This window comes from Anser anser, assembly GCF_964211835.1.
Source record: "Anser anser genome assembly, chromosome: 39".
NCBI classification, from domain to species: domain Eukaryota; kingdom Metazoa; phylum Chordata; class Aves; order Anseriformes; family Anatidae; genus Anser; species Anser anser.
Genome location: NC_139760.1, coordinates 49,752 through 64,357, shown reverse-complemented (window position 1 = coordinate 64,357; position 14,606 = coordinate 49,752). Strand labels below are relative to the sequence as shown.

The window sequence follows — 14,606 nt, the reverse complement described above, 5'->3', positions numbered from 1 at the left end:
TGCCGTAAAGCGCGGCGGGGGCGCGCCGGCGCGGGATTTTTGGCGCGGCCATGGAGGAGCCGGGGCTGGAACCGGGGCCGGGAACGGCCGAGGCGGTGCTGCGGGAGCTGGCGCTCTTCGAGCTGCGCTGCGACGGGGAGGACGTGGCCGAGAAGCGTAAGGGCCGGGGGAAGGGGGCGCGGGGCGGGTGTGAGGGGATTTTGGGGCCGTTTCAGGGGGTTTTGGGGTCCCAGGGACGCGCTTAGGGTGATTTGGGGTGATTTAGGGAGGTTTTGGGGTCACAGGGGGAGGGCTTTGGGGCAACTTAAGGGCGCTTCTGTGTCACAGAGAGGGATTTGGGGCGATTTGAGGAGGGGTTGGGGTGATTTGGAGTGGGTACGGGGTTCCAGGCAGGTGTTTGGGGTGATTGGGGGGGGGGATCGGGGTCGCAGGAAGGTGTTTGGGCATTTGGGGGTGAGTTAGGTCGGTTTGGGGTGGCTTTGGGGTCACAGGAAGGGGTTTGGGGCAATTTGGGCGGGTTCAGCATCACAGGGAGAGATTTGGGGTGATTTGAAGGGAGTTTGGGGTGACTTGCGGTGGGCTTGAAGTGATTTGGGAGGGTTTCGGGGTTGCAGGCAGGTGTTTGGGTAATTTGAGGGGGAGTCGAGCCGGTTTGGGGTGGCTTTGGGGTCGCAGGAAGGCGTTTGGGGTGATCTGGGGGGCTTCTAGGGTCATAGGAAAAGGGTTTGGGGCAATTTGGGGCAGGTTTGTGGGGATTCTGGTGTCTCAGGCAGGTGTTTGGGGCAGTTCAGGGGGCTTTCGGGGGCAGAGAGTAGTGTTTGGGGCAATTTGTGTTTTTTGGGGGGTCACAGGCAGGTGTTCGGGGCAATTCAGGGCTTTCAGGGTCCCAGGGAGGTGTTTCGGAGGGATTTGGGCAGTCCAAGGGGTCACAGAGGGTGTCTGGGGGGGAGTTTGGGCTCACAGGGGGCAGCTTAGGGTCACGGGGGGGTGTTTGGGGCCACAGAGGAGCCTTTTGGGGGGAATTCAGGCGATTTTGGGGCTGTCGGAGAGGCATTTGGGGTGGTATCGCCTACCACAGGGAAAACATTTAGGGAACACGGGGCGGGGGGGTGGTGCTTTGGGGCTCCGCGGGGGTGACACCTGGCAGGGCTGCTCTCACCCCAACCCCCCCCCCGAGGCTTTTGGGGTCTCGTGGGACCCCAAATCCCCCCCATTTCCCCCCCCCCCCAGTGCTGGAGCTGAGCCTGACGCACCGGCTGGGCCCCGTGCCGCTGGCCAACGAGCTGCTGGCCTTCGTCACCAGCAAGGACCTCGACCCCCAGCTCACCCTCGACAGCCTTGCCGCCTTCGAGCACGAGGTGGGGACCCCGAAAAGACCCCAAAAAGATGGCAGAATTGGGCCACGCGCGCCCACCCCTCTTTTTTTCCCCCAGGTCCTCGCCAAGAGGGGCAGCAGAGCCTCCCGGAGGCCGAGCAGCCGCCACGGCGGCCTCCGCGACGTCCACTCCTTGCAGGAGCTGTATCGTTTTGGGGGGAAATCATGGGGAGAAAACAAAACTTATTTTAAAAAATGAAAAAATTGGGCTGCTTTGGGTAAAAATATTTTCAAGTTACAACATAAAAATGAAAAACGTGGAGGGTTTTGGGGGGAGACTCCGAAGCAAAGCCTTGTTAGTGCTAAATATTGACGGGGAGGGCTTTGGGGTGGGGTTGGGGGCGCCCTAAAAGAAAAACCCCACAAAACTTGGGGATTTTGGGGCGGTTGCGAAGCGTTTCTACTCCTTAACGAGCTGCCAGGCTGGACGAGGAGGAAGAGGAGGAGGAGGAGCTGCTGGACGCCTACACCACGCCGTCCAAGGCACAACCCAAACCCCCCCCATTTTGACCCCAAATCCTCCCTATTTCCCCCCCCTTTCCCCCCCAGTGACCCCAAAACCTCCTTTTTTTCCCCACAGACCACCCAAAAACGCCCCGGCGGCCCCCCCGACACCCCCCGCCCCAAGCGGCCCCCCTCGTCCCGCAGCCCCTACGCGCTGTTCTCCCCCTCCAGCCTCTCCCCCAGGTAAAACCTCCCTCCCCTCTTCCCCTTTCCCCCTCCCCTTTATGACCTTTTTAACCTTTTTTCCTGTTTTTCCCCCAATTTAGCGCCACCCCCCCCGAGCGATACGCTGCGCGGGGGGGCCGGGGCGAGGTGGTCGCCTCCTTCGGTGTCCCCCAGACCCTTTTTGGGGGCTCTGGGGGCTGTGCCCCCAAACTCTTCACCGCCCCCGACGACTCCCTGACCAAATCCTACAAATTCATGTTCCAAAAACCCCTCGACGTCCGCGAAGGTGAGGCTGGGGGGGCCCGCGGGGGGGTCACCCCCTCGTTTTGGGGCATTTTAGGGGTTTTTTTTTAGGGGCGTTGATATTCCCCCCCCCCCCCCCTCAGTGCTTTGCTGGCGGATCGAGGAGCTCGGCGCCGCGCTCAGGACCCACCACGGCCTCGAGGACTTCGCCTCGGCGCTCCTCCCGGCTCAGGCAAGCTCTTTCGGGTCCCAAATCCCTCTGTTAAAATTGACGTTTTTAACTTTTTTTCCCCTTTTTTTGGGGGTGTTTTTGCAGGAACCCGTGACGGTGCTGGGCCAAATCGCCTGCGACAGCAACGGGAAGCTCAACGCCAAGTCGGCCGTGCTGGAGGGCGACCGGCAGCGCTCCGCGGGCGCCCGCGTCCCCCTCGACCTCTCCGAGCTCCCCGAATTCTCCCTCTTCCCCGGCCAGGTCGGGTCTTCCCCCCCCAAAAGCACCTAAATTTTGGGGTTTGGGGGTTTTTTTTCCCCCTTTTTTATTGATTTTTTTTTTTTTCCCCAGGTCGTGGCCATGGAGGGGATCAACAGCACCGGGAAGAAGTTGGTGGTGTCCAGGCTCTACGAGGTGAGCGGGGTTTGGGGTGGGAAAAGGGTGGGGTTGGGGCTGGTTTGGGGTTGGGGGTGCCCTGGTTTGGGGTTGGAGGGGTTTTGGGGTCCCAGTTTTGGCTGAGGGGATTTTGGGGGGGGGGGTCCCAATTTTGATTGGGGTTGGAGTCCTGGTTTTGGGGGATTTGGGGGGCGGGGGGTCTGTTTTTTTGGGGGATTTGGGGGGGGGGTCTGTTTTTTGGGGGGATTGGGGGGGGGTCTGTTTTTTTGGGGTGGGGGACAACCTGATTTTGTCCCGGTCTTCAGGTGCCTGGTTTTAGCTGGGGGGTTTTGGGGTGCCTGTTTTGGGGATGTTTCGGGCGGTTGAGGGGGGGGCAGTTTTGACCAGGGAGACTCGGCGGGGGGGTGGGAGAGGGCATTTTAGGGGATTTGGGGGGTCCCTATTTGGGGGGGGAAGTGGGGGGCTGGTTTTAGGATATTTTGGGGGAACCAACTTTGCCCGGGAGGGTTTTTGGGGGGGGGGGGGGACTGGTTTTCTTCTATTTTGGGGTCGGGTCCACTTTTGGGGCTCCATTTCTTCGGGGGGGGGGGGGCGGCGTTTCACCCCATTTTGGGGCCGTTTCACCCCATTTGGGGCCCTTTCTTCCCTCCGCAGCCCCAGCCCCTTCCCTTCCCCTCCCCTCCGCCGCCAGCCACAGGTGAGCCCCCAGCGCCTCCCCCCAACCTAACGGGACCGGGGGGGGGATTTTGGGGTGGGGGGGGGTCCCCAAGACCCCCCCAACCCCCCCCGACTCCCCAGGGGCCGAGCAGCGGGCGGTGCTGGTGGCCTGCGGGCCCTACGCCACCTCCGACAGCGTCGCCTTCGACCCCCTCTCCGACCTCCTGGACGTCATCGCCCGCGACCGCCCCGACGTCTGCGTCCTGGTGAGGGTCCGCGGGGTGCCCCCCCCTGAAAATTTCCCCCAAACTCCCTAAATTTTCCTTAAATCCCCCCAAAATTCTCTTAGGACCCCCCCCCGGAATTCCTGCAGACCTCCCCCGTCCCCGTTTTTGAGCCAAAACTTCCCGCTTACGGCGCGGAACCGCCTTAAAATTGACCCCAAACCCACTTAAAATGACGGAAGTTTTGTGGGGTTGCTAAGGGGAGAGCCTCTTTTTGGGGGGAAAAACCCCAAAAAGCCTCTTTTTCATCCCAAAACAACAAAAAAAAAAACCAGTTTTTAAGAGCCAACGGTGCTTTTGGAGCCCCCCAGGAGTTAAATCTGCAGCGAGGTTCGCCCCGATGGCTTCAGGGGGATAAAAATCTTAATTTATTGACCGAAAATCATCAAAATACCTCTTTTTGGGCAGTTTTTGGGCCGGCCTGCCCCCGTTTTCCTCTGATTTGTCCCCATTTCTTCGCAGTTCGGGCCGTTCGTTGACGCCAAGCACGAGCAGGTGGAGGTGAGTCCGAGGGGGGGGGGGGGGGGGGGCGAATCTGTGGGTTCTGGGGCCCCCCTCGTGGCCTTGACCCTACAAAAATGGCGGTTTTCACCCCAAATCCTCCCTATCCCAGTGGATTTGGGGCAGATTGGGGTCGCGAGCCCCCAAAATGAGTCAGAACCCGGCGTTTTTATCATTTTGGCCGTTTCATCTCCTTTTGGGGAGGCCGGGGGGCGCCCTAAAAGCGGGAGGAAACGAGGAATCCCCCCAAACCCCTTGTTTTGTCCCAAACCCCCTCGTTTTCCCCAAAATCCCCTCGTTTTCCCCCAGAACTGCCAGCTCCCCGCCTCCTTCAGCGACGTTTTCAAGCTCTGCCTCAAGATGATCCTAGAAGGGACCCGAAGGTAGGGGCCACGGCTTCCCCTTCCCCAAAATCCCAAAATTCCAAAAAATCTCCCTTTTTCCCCCATCCCCTAAACCCCAGTTATTTCCTCCCCGTCCCCTAAATATCCCTTTTTCTTCCCATTTCCTAAACCCCTGTTTTTATCTCACATTCCCCTGAACCCCATTTTTTACCTCCCTTTTCTCTAAGCCCCAATTCTAAACCCCAATTTCTTTCTCCCCGTCCCCTAAACCCCAATTTTTTTTCCTCCCTGACCCTAAATCCCGTTTTTTCGCCCCGTTGGCAGCGCCGCCCTGCACCTGGTGCTGGTGCCCTCGCCCCGGGATGTGCACCACGACTGCGTTTACCCGCAGCCGCCCTTCCCCTGCCCCGAGCTGCCCAAGGAGGACAGAGCGGTAACGGACCCGATAACGCCCCATTTCACCCCAAAATCCCAGCCCCCTTATTTGGGGGCTTTTTTTTCTGCCTCCTTTTTCAATTCGGGGCGGTTTTGGGGTGGCTGTGGGGAGCTCTGATTGGGGCGGGTTTGGGGCATTTTAGGGTCGTTTTTGGGTTTGGGGCACTAGGGGGCGGTTCTGGGGCGGCTTTGGGGCATTTATAGGAAGGATTGGGGCATTTTGGGGTGTTCTGGGGTGGATTTAGGGCTGTTTGGGGCCTGCATTTAAGGATTTAAGGAAAGCCAAGCGCGTTTTGGGGCAGATTTGGGGTTTTTAGGTCCCACTTTGCAGTATTTAAGGAAAACTGAGTGCGTTTTGGGGCAGATTTGGGGTTTCTAGGTCCCACTTTGCAGTATTTAAGGAAAGCCGAGTGCGTTTTGGGGCAGATTTGGTATTTTACGCGCCCTTGAGCCCGTTTGGGGTAGGATTTGGGGCCATTTAGGGGCGTTTGGGGTCCGTTTGCCCCCCTCTCCCCGCAGCGCGTGCTCTTCGTCTCGGACCCCTGCACCCTGGACATCGATGGCACTGTCTTCGGCCTCACCTCCACTGACCTCCTCTTCCACATGGGCGCCGAGGAGATCAGGTGGGAAGGATCCGGCCCCGAATGCTCCCCGTGACCCCGTTAATTAGGGCTGGCCCCCTAATTAAGAGGCCGGGATCCTAATTAACCCCGCAGCTCGTCGGGGAGCTCGGACCGGTTCACGCGGATCCTGCGCCACGTCCTGATGCAGCGGAGGTGAGCGCCCGGCGCCGTTTTGGGGTGGAAAGGGGGAAATCCCACAGCGCCTCGGCGCTTCATCCGTTCCACGGTTGCCTTTTTTGGGGTTTGCTGGCCCTAGAGGTACGGGATTTGGGGGGTTTGGGGGGTTTTAGCCCTCCAGAGGGGCACACGTCAGGCCGATAGATGATCGCCACTCTCAGCCTGAAGCAAATCGCTCCCCAAATCCCCCTTTTGGCCCCAAATCCTCCCTTTGGGTGCTCCAAGTCCCTCTTTCACGCCCCCAAATCCCCCTTTGGGTGCCCCAACCTTCCCTCTTGCCCCCCCCACATCCCCCTTTCCACCCCTAATACCTCATTTGGGTCCACCAAATCTCCTATTTGCCCCCAAGATCCCCCTCTTGTTGCCCCCAAATCCCCCTTGGGGCATCCCAAAATCCCCCTTTGGGCCCCCTAAACCCTTCTTTCCACCCCTAAATCCCCCTTTAGGCCCCCAAAGCCCATTTTCTGCCCCTAAAACTCCCCTTTGGGGGCCCCAAATCCCCCGCCCCCCATTACACCCCTCTGGGCCCCCAAACCCCCTCTTTCCAGCTCCAAAACCCCCCTTTGGGCGCCCCAAACCCCCCTTTCCTCTCCCAAATCCCCTTTTTCCGCCCCTCCCACCCCCCTCCGAACCCCCAAAATCCCCCTTTTCCGCCCCAAAACCCCCCTTTCCCCGCCCCCCCCCCAGCTTCTACCCCCTGTACCCGCCCTCGGAGGAGCTCAACGTGGACTACGAGAGCTTCGCGCGCTTCGCCTGGCTGCCCGCCACCCCGCACGTCCTCGTCACGCCCTCGGAGCTGCGCTACTTCGTTAAGGTCGGCCCCCGGGATCGATCGGTCGCCGATAGCGATCGATTGATCGCTCTGACAGGGATCGCCGATAAAAAGCGATCGATCCTTAACGAGCGAGAACGCAGCAGCCGCCTCGAGCGCGCTTTAACACTGCCCGAAACTGCTGCGGGGTTTGCAAGCCCCCGGTCGATCCCACAAGGTCCCCGGTCGATCCCACAAGGTCTCCAAATCGCTGTGGGGTTTACAAGCCCCCAGTCGATCCCACAAGATCCCAAATCAGTTCCACTTTGCAGGTTTTACAAGATCCCCAAGCAATCCTAAACCTCTGCGGGTTTTACAAACTCTTGATTCCCCAAACCCCCAATTGATCCCACAAACCCCCCATCGACCCCACAACATCCCCAGTTGATCCCAAATAACTGCAGGTTTTACAAGCCCCCGGTCGATCCCACCAGATTCCTGTCTGATCCCAAACCGCTGGAGATTTTACAAGCCCCTCGTTGATCCTGCAAGCCCCCATTTGATCCCACGAGATCCCCAATCGATCCCAAATCCCTGGGGGGTTTACGAGCTCCGGTCGATCCCTCAAGATTCCCAATCGCTGCAGGTTTTACAAGCTCCCAGTAGATCCCACAAGATCCCCATTTGATCCTAAAGTGCTGGGGGGGTTACAAGCTTCTGATTGATCCCCTAAGCCCCCTGTCAATCCCACAAGCACCCATTCGATCTCACAAGATCCCCAATTGATCCCAAATCTCTGGGGTTTACGAGCCCCCAGTCGATCCCACCAGATCCCCAGTAGATCCCCAATCTTCTGCCGGTTTTACAAGCCCCCATCGCTCCCCTAAGCCCCTCAACGATCTACAAGCCCCCGTTTGATCCCACGAGATCCCCAGTCGATCCTAAATCCCTGTGGGGTTTACGATCCCACCCCATCCCCAGTTGATCCCACCAGATCCCCAGTCGATCCCCAATCTTCTGCCGGTTTTACAAGCCCCCATCATTCCACCAAGCCCCTCAACGATCTACAAGCCCCCGTTTGATCCCACGACATCCCCAGTCGATCTCAAATCCCTGTGGGGTTTACGATCCCACCAGCTCCCCAGTCGATCCCCAATCTCTGCCCGTTTTACAAGCCCCCATCGCTCCCCCAAGCCCCTCAACGATCCTACAAGCCCCCAATCCCTCCCCCAACCCCCTAGTAGATCCCCCAAGATCCTGCTGGATCCCAGCCCACTCGATCCCCTCTCTCCCCCCCCCCCCCCAGGACGTGCTGGGCTGCGTCTGCCTCAACCCCGGGCGGCTGACGAAGGGCCGGGTGGGCGGCACCTACGGGCGCCTCCTGCTGCGGCCCCGCGACCCCGAGCGCCGCAACCCCTGCGTCTCGGCCCAAATCGTCAAAATCTGACCCCAAAAAACCCACCCCGGTCCCCCCACGGCCGGGATCTCCGCGGATCTCTTCGGATCGCCACGGAAAAATAAACAGCCGGGCCTGAACGGCGACGTTAATGAATTGCTAACGAGCAGAAGCAGGAGGGTTTCTTCTTGGGATTTCGACAGGTTTGGGGGTCGTCAGCCTCAGCTCCCCCCTCGTGGGACCCCGAGGTTAATTAATCACCGAGTAATTAATTTGCAGGCACCCCCCAGGCGCACAAATCGCCGATATCCAGAAGGGGCACGGTGTCAGGTTTGGCCCCGAGCCCTTTTTTTGCCGTTTTCTGCCTCAAATCCACAGCCGGGAAATCCCAAAAGTTTTAGGAAACAGTGTCAGTGCTAATTAATTTTCTACTGTTAATTACCTCGTTAGCACTGCCAGCACCTCGTGTGGGTTTTGGGGTGCTGCTCCTGTGCCTGTAATCCTGGAAATAAAGCAAAATTTGGGGGGAAAAACAGTGCAGGAGGCGATTTTAGTGCTTTTTGGTGCTGCTTCCCTGGGGGGTTTGGGGGTTTTTCCTTCTTTTTTCCTCTTTTTGTTGTTTTTTCCCTCAATTTTATCGCGGTGTTTGACACCGCTCAGCCACCTCAGTGGAGTCTTGGGTGCCTCTATCCCACCCCAAATCCACGTTTAGGGGAAAAACGGGGAAAAAAAGGGATTTAGGGTGGGAGCTCCCCTCGCCATTTCCATCCTGAGCACCAGGTGATGCGGGGCTGGGCCCCGAAATTTCTCATTTTCACCCCAAATATCCACACAAAGCATCTCGGCCCTGTTTCTGCTGCATTCCTGCTTCACTTCTTCCCCCGACCTGACAGATTTTAGGGTTTCTCACACCAAATAAAAGTGCTGTTTTCTCCAGCGTGGCTTTTTTTGGGATGTTTTCCCCCTTTTTGGGGCTCTTTCCCCCTTTTTTGGGAGGGTTTCTCTCCTTTTTGGGGCTCTTTCCCCCCTTTTTGGGAGGGTTTTCCCCCTTTTGGGGGCTCTTTTCCCCTTTTTTGGGAGGGTTTTCCCCCTTTTTGGGGCTCTTTTCCCCTTTTTTGGGAGGGTTTCTCTCCTTTTTGGGGCTCTTTCCCCCCTTTTTGGGAGGGTTTTCCCCCTTTTGGGGGCACTTTTCCCCTTTTTTGGGAGGGTTTTCCCCCTTTTTGGGGCTCTTTTCCCCTTTTTTGGGAGGGTTTCTCTCCTTTTTGGGGCTCTTTCCCCCCTTTTGGGGAGGGTTTTCCCCCTTTTTGGGGCTCTTTTCCCCTTTTTGGGATGGTTTCCCACATTTTTCGGGTGGGTTTCCCCCCTTTTGGGGGCTCTTCCCCCCTTTTTTTTTAGTGCCTGCAGGTGCTGCCCATGTTAAAAGGCCAAAAGTCAGAGCAGAGCCCCAATTCTGCCCCATTTTCAGCTTCACTCCTCCCCCAGCTCCACCCCCGCTTCAGTTTCCCTCATAAAAACACCATTTTCAGTTAAAACACCTGCAAAAGTGTTACTTTAACAAAAATCCTCATTTGGGGCAGATTGAGGCGGGGGGGGGGGGGGGCTCAATCACGGGTTTCCAACGATTTTCCCCCCCAAAAAAATCCTCAGGGCCGGGCGAGGGGGTTGAGAGAAACTCTTGGGGAATGGGTTTTGGGGCCGAACCTGAGGATTTTGGGACCGAACCCAAGGATTTTGGGGCCTCCCCTCGCGTGGAGGGGAAGAGGGAAGCGAGGCCTCCGGGGTGGGGCTTGGTCGCCTCGCTGCTCCTTCCTGCGCTGCCGGGCCCTGGTGCTGAGGTGGAAAAAGGGGAAAAAAAAGGGGGGGGGGGGGAGGTAGCGTGTTTTTAAGGCTAAAAAGGGAGGTTTTGGGGTTCCCGCTGCGCAATCCTACTGAGGGTCGCCGGGAGAAGGAAACCGGCCGGTGGCGGGGCTCGTCGGGACCCCAAATCCTGCTTGGAACCCGGTCCCAAACCTGACTGAAATCGGGTTGAAATCAGATTGAAATCGGGTTTAAATCAGATTGAAATTTGGGGTGGGGGGGAGAAGGAATTTTAAACCCTAACCCCCCCCCAAAAAAAAAAAAACCAATTCCTGCCCCCCGTCACCGCTGCGCTTTGCTGCCCGGCTGCCAGGTTTCCGACCGCCCCCCCCTCCTTCGGAGCCCCCCGAAATAATGGGATTTGGGGTGTAAACGGGGGGTTTAATCCGGATTTAGGGGATTTAAAGGAGCGGGCGGTGGCGGGGCCGGCAGCGGGAGCCGCCCAACCCCGCTGCTTTTCCTGCTCTTTTACCACCCTTTTCTTCCCCCTTTTCACCTTTTGGGTTTTTTTCCCCCCTGCTGTGGGGTGAGTCCGGCGAAACCGAGGCTCCGCGACACCCCCGCCCCTTAAAATCCCCTTCCCGAGTGCTCCCCTTTCCCCAAAATTCCCCTTTCTCACCCCAAATCCTTCCCCCGGGGGGGGGCTTTATTCTGCGTCCTCCGGCCCCGAGCCTCCTCCGGGTGGATTTTCTCCCAAAAAAAAGGCTCGAAAAGGGACGGGAGGGAGGCAGAGGCAGGGGGGAGCAGCTTCGTTTTCTGCTTTTTCCCCCCTTAAGGTGTCCCAGAGGATTCTGTTTATTTTTTTTAAATTACCTTATTTTGTGTTTTTTTTTCTTTTTTTTGCAGGTTTTTCTCCGTGGAGGCGCCGGGATGGGAAATTCGCCGCTCCAGTAATCGCCAGCGAGCCTTCGCGTGACGGAGCGTAAGTCGCTAAAAACGGGGGGAAAAACCAGAATTTTTAACCACTTTTTACCTCTTCTGCTCTGCCCAACAACACCGCTGGCCAGGGGGAGCTGGAAAACATCGGGGAAAAGGGATTTGGAGGATTTTTGTTGTCCTAAAAACCCAAATTCTGTGTGGTTTTGTGTCCCACTGACCCTTTTTCCAGGAGGTGTTGGCCCTAAATGTAATTTTTTAAGGTCGTTTTTCCCCTTTTGACGGACACAAAGGGTGTTCACAGCGAGCTCTGGACGCTTTTGGCGGGGAAGAAGGGCAAAAAGAGCGATTTCTGCTCACAGGCACTGAATAGAAGCGGCCATGCTTGAGGAAAACAAGGCAAAAATGTGTATTTTTGTTTTTGTCTGTTTGTTTTTTCTTTTTTCCCCAACGATTTCAACACTTTTTGGCCAAGCTGCTGCCGCAGGCTGTCGTTAACGCTTTAATCCACCCGGGATTAACGAAGCCGGATCCTGCAGTGTCAGCCTTCAGGCGGGCGTTGCTATCGTTTTGTGCTCTAAACAAGCACAAAACGCCGGGATTTTACCCCAAAAATCAATGCTCTTGAGTGTTTTCTGCTTTTATTTTGCTCGCTTCCTCCCCATTTCTCAAAAGCCGTTCCCAGAACCGGCCGCATAACCTGGTGGGGTTGGATGAAGAGGAGTAAAACGGGGGGGGGAATCACAACTTCCTTCCCTTTTTCCTAAATCTGTGGGTTTTGTAGTTATTTTTTTATTAAGCGTGGGGCTGGGTGGCTGGAAGAGCGAAATACAGTGTTTGAAATTAAAAAAAATCTCCTCTTTTAGGCTAAAAAAGCCAAAGCAAAGCCCAAAATCAACTCCCAGAGGCCTCACCCCCCTGGAATTAATTAATTGGGTCGTTTTGTTATCGATAATGTGGCTGATGAACTGAAATGGAGATGTGAGAGCACCTGGAATTAATTAATTACCTGGGCTTCGTTATCGGTAACATGGCTACCAGCTCCAGGTACAGGAGCAGAGTGCCTGGAATTAATTAATTGGGTCATTCCATTATTGGTAATGGGACTGACAAACTAAAAGCACCTGGAATTAATTAATTACCTGGGTCATTTTGTTATTGATAACATGGCCAACCAACTAAAATGGAGAAGTGACATGGTGTTAATTAATTACCTGGGTTGTTTCGTTATCAATAACATGGCCAACCAACTAAAATAGAGAAAGAGCACTTGGAATTAATTAATTACCTGTGTCTCCTCGTTATCAATAACATGGCCAACCAACTAAATTAGAGAAAGAGCACCTAGAGTTAATTAATTCTCCAGGCCATTTCGTTATCAATAACATGGCCAACCAACCTCAATGGAGAAGTGACAGGGAATTAATTAATTACCTGGGTCATTTTGTTATTGATAACATGGCATTAATTAATTATCCAGGTTGTTTCGTTCTCGATAATGTGTCTGACCTACTAAAATTGGAGAACAATCACCTGGAATTAATGAATTTTTGGGGTCATTTCATTATTGGTAACACATCCAACCAAGAGAAGTGGAGATGACCTGGAATTAATTAATCACCTGGGTCACTTCGTTACCAATAACATGGCCAACCAACTAAATTGGAGGAAGAGCACCTGGAATTAATTAATGTTTTGGGTTGTTTTGTTATCGGTAACACATCCAACCAACTAAAAGTGGAGGAGATGACCTGGAATTAATTAATTACCTGGGTTGCTTCATTATCAGTAACATGGCCAACCAACTCAACTGGAGAGCAAGCACCTGGAATTAATTAATGTTTTGGGTCATTTTGTTATCGATAAGGTGTCTGACCAACTAAAATGGAGAAAGAGCACCTGGAATTAATGATTTTTTTGTGTTGTTTCGTTATCGATAAGGTGTCTGACCAACTAAAATGGAGAAAGAGCACCTGGAATTAATGAGTTTTTTGGGTTGTTTCGTTATCTATAATGCGTCCGACCAACTAAAAGCCTAGAAGTCTCAATGACCGGCAATTAACTAATTACCCCCGCTGTTCCCTTCCCGCCCCAAGCCCCCGGCCATGTCCGCCAAGGCGCCGATCTACCTGAAGCGGGGCAGCCGCAAGGGGAAGCGCGCCAAGCTGCGCGACGTGCTGTCCTGCGACATGATCAGCCCGCCGCTCGGCGACTTCCGCCACACCATCCACGTCGGCAGCGGCGGCGAGGGCGACACCTTCGGCGACGTCTCCTTCCTCCGCGGCAAATTCCACCTCCTGCCCCGCGCCGAGACCGCCAGCGCCTCGTCCTTCCAATTTGCCAGGACTTCCACCCTCGGGGAGCGCCCGGCCTCGGAGACGGCCTCGCCGTTGCTCAAAAACGCCGTTTCTTTACCCGTTCTGGGCGCCCCGCAGGCGTTGACGCTGCCGGCGGCGCCGGCTCCTCCGAAACCGCCGCGGTTGCACCTCGATGAGCGGGTTGGCTTGGAGGAGGAAGAGGAGGAAGAGCGGGGCGCCGAGCCCTTCCTCCCGCACGCCGGCTCCCTCCTCTCCCTCCACGTCGACTTGGGGCCGTCCATCCTGGAGGACGTCCTGCAGGTGATGGAAAGGCATCAAGCGGAGGGATCGGTGCAGATCTTGACCTGAAAGCGAGCAAAAACGGGAAAAGGGAAAAAAAAACCAACAAAAAATGGCGAAAACCAGGTATTTTTCCATCATTTTTCCTTTTTCCCGTTGGCTCAAACTCAACCGTTGCCGACCCCGTGCGTTTCGGGAGGGGTTTGGTGGAGGAATTGGTGAAATAACTCCCAACGCGTTGGCTTGGTCAAGCAAAAACGCCGCAAATGGGGAAATTCGGCGGTTCTGTGGAAAAAAAAACACCCACCCCACCAGGCTTTGAGGGTGAGGGAGAAGAAGGAGAAGGCGAAAAACGCTGTTTTTGCAAGGAAAATCGTGCCCGGAGCGCGGGGTTGGAGTTGGAAAGGTGAAAATGAGACATGGAGGAGAGCGGGAAGCGTCCTCAGGCTCCCCAAATCGCCAAAAACACCAATTCTGCTGATCTTGGGGCAAAATGGGCCACGGGGACTTTTGTTTTCCTTCGTGACCCAGGATCGAGGCGAAGAAAATCCCGCTGGGGCTTAAAAAACTTTGGGTTTTAATAAACTGCGTTGCTTTTAACCATTTTCAGCACTTTTTAGCCCAGAAGAAGGCTGCTGAGGAACCTCTCGGGGAGCTCCCTGACTTTTTTTTGGTGGTTTATCGTGTTTCCATACGTTGTCGGCTGACCTTTGGATGGGTGAATTGTTAATTAATGAGGCATTCGTTAATTAACGAGGCATTAGAGTAATGAGCACTGTGCAGTTGTGTCCTGGCTCTCATTTACTTGGCCCGTTTGCTTCTGGGGATGCTTACAGGGAAGGTTGCGGGCAAATGGCAAAATTTGGGGGTTAAACAGCAACTTTTGGGGTTAAATGACAAGATTTTGGGGTTAAATAGGAACTTTTGGGGTTAAATGTCAGCGTTTTGAGGTTGAAAGGTAACTTGGGAGAGAATGGCAACATTTTGGGGGGCAAACAGCAACATTTTGGGGTTGAAAGGTAACTTGGGATTGAACGGCAACTTTTGGGGTCAAACGGCAAGATTTTGGGGTTAAAGAGCAACATTTAGGGGTTAAATGGCAATGTTTTGGGGTTAAATGTCAAGATTTGGGGGTTAAAAGGCAACATTTTGGGGTTAATTGGCAAGATTTTGGGGTTAATCGGCAAGCTAACAGCCCTGCTTGGAGTAAGACG

The 14,606-nt window shown here is 55.3% G+C and overlaps 2 protein-coding genes across 11 annotated transcripts; both read left to right on the top strand.

The window, feature by feature from the left end:
- The first annotated feature begins 6 nt into the window (after window positions 1–6).
- On the top strand, window positions 7–8,998 carry POLA2 (DNA polymerase alpha 2, accessory subunit). The gene is made up of 18 exons (XM_083815362.1): window positions 7–156; window positions 1,231–1,358; window positions 1,434–1,519; window positions 1,798–1,858; window positions 1,956–2,062; window positions 2,146–2,330; window positions 2,431–2,519; window positions 2,604–2,759; window positions 2,850–2,912; window positions 3,549–3,591; window positions 3,693–3,817; window positions 4,298–4,336; window positions 4,646–4,719; window positions 5,005–5,113; window positions 5,635–5,738; window positions 5,832–5,891; window positions 6,603–6,729; window positions 7,973–8,998. The coding sequence occupies exons 1-18, from the start codon at window positions 51–53 to the stop codon at window positions 8,111–8,113; spliced, it is 1,803 nt and encodes a 600-aa protein (XP_083671488.1). The 5' UTR covers window positions 7–50; the 3' UTR covers window positions 8,114–8,998.
- A 294-nt stretch (window positions 8,999–9,292) lies between these two features.
- Window positions 9,293–14,172, top strand: CDC42EP2 (CDC42 effector protein 2). 10 transcript variants are annotated; one of them, XM_083815369.1, is made up of 3 exons: window positions 9,293–9,897; window positions 10,766–10,841; window positions 12,737–14,172. In XM_083815369.1, exon 3 carries the CDS (start codon window positions 12,901–12,903, stop codon window positions 13,459–13,461), a length of 561 nt encoding a protein of 186 aa, XP_083671495.1. In that variant the 5' UTR covers window positions 9,293–9,897; window positions 10,766–10,841; window positions 12,737–12,900; the 3' UTR covers window positions 13,462–14,172. The 10 variants fall into 10 exon arrangements, with proteins under 10 accessions (XP_083671495.1, XP_083671489.1, XP_083671498.1 ...); XM_083815363.1 differs by having other exon boundaries at window positions 9,301–9,897; window positions 12,892–14,172; XM_083815372.1 differs by lacking the exon at window positions 9,293–9,897 and adding an exon at window positions 9,929–10,086.
- The last annotated feature ends 434 nt before the right edge of the window (window positions 14,173–14,606 follow it).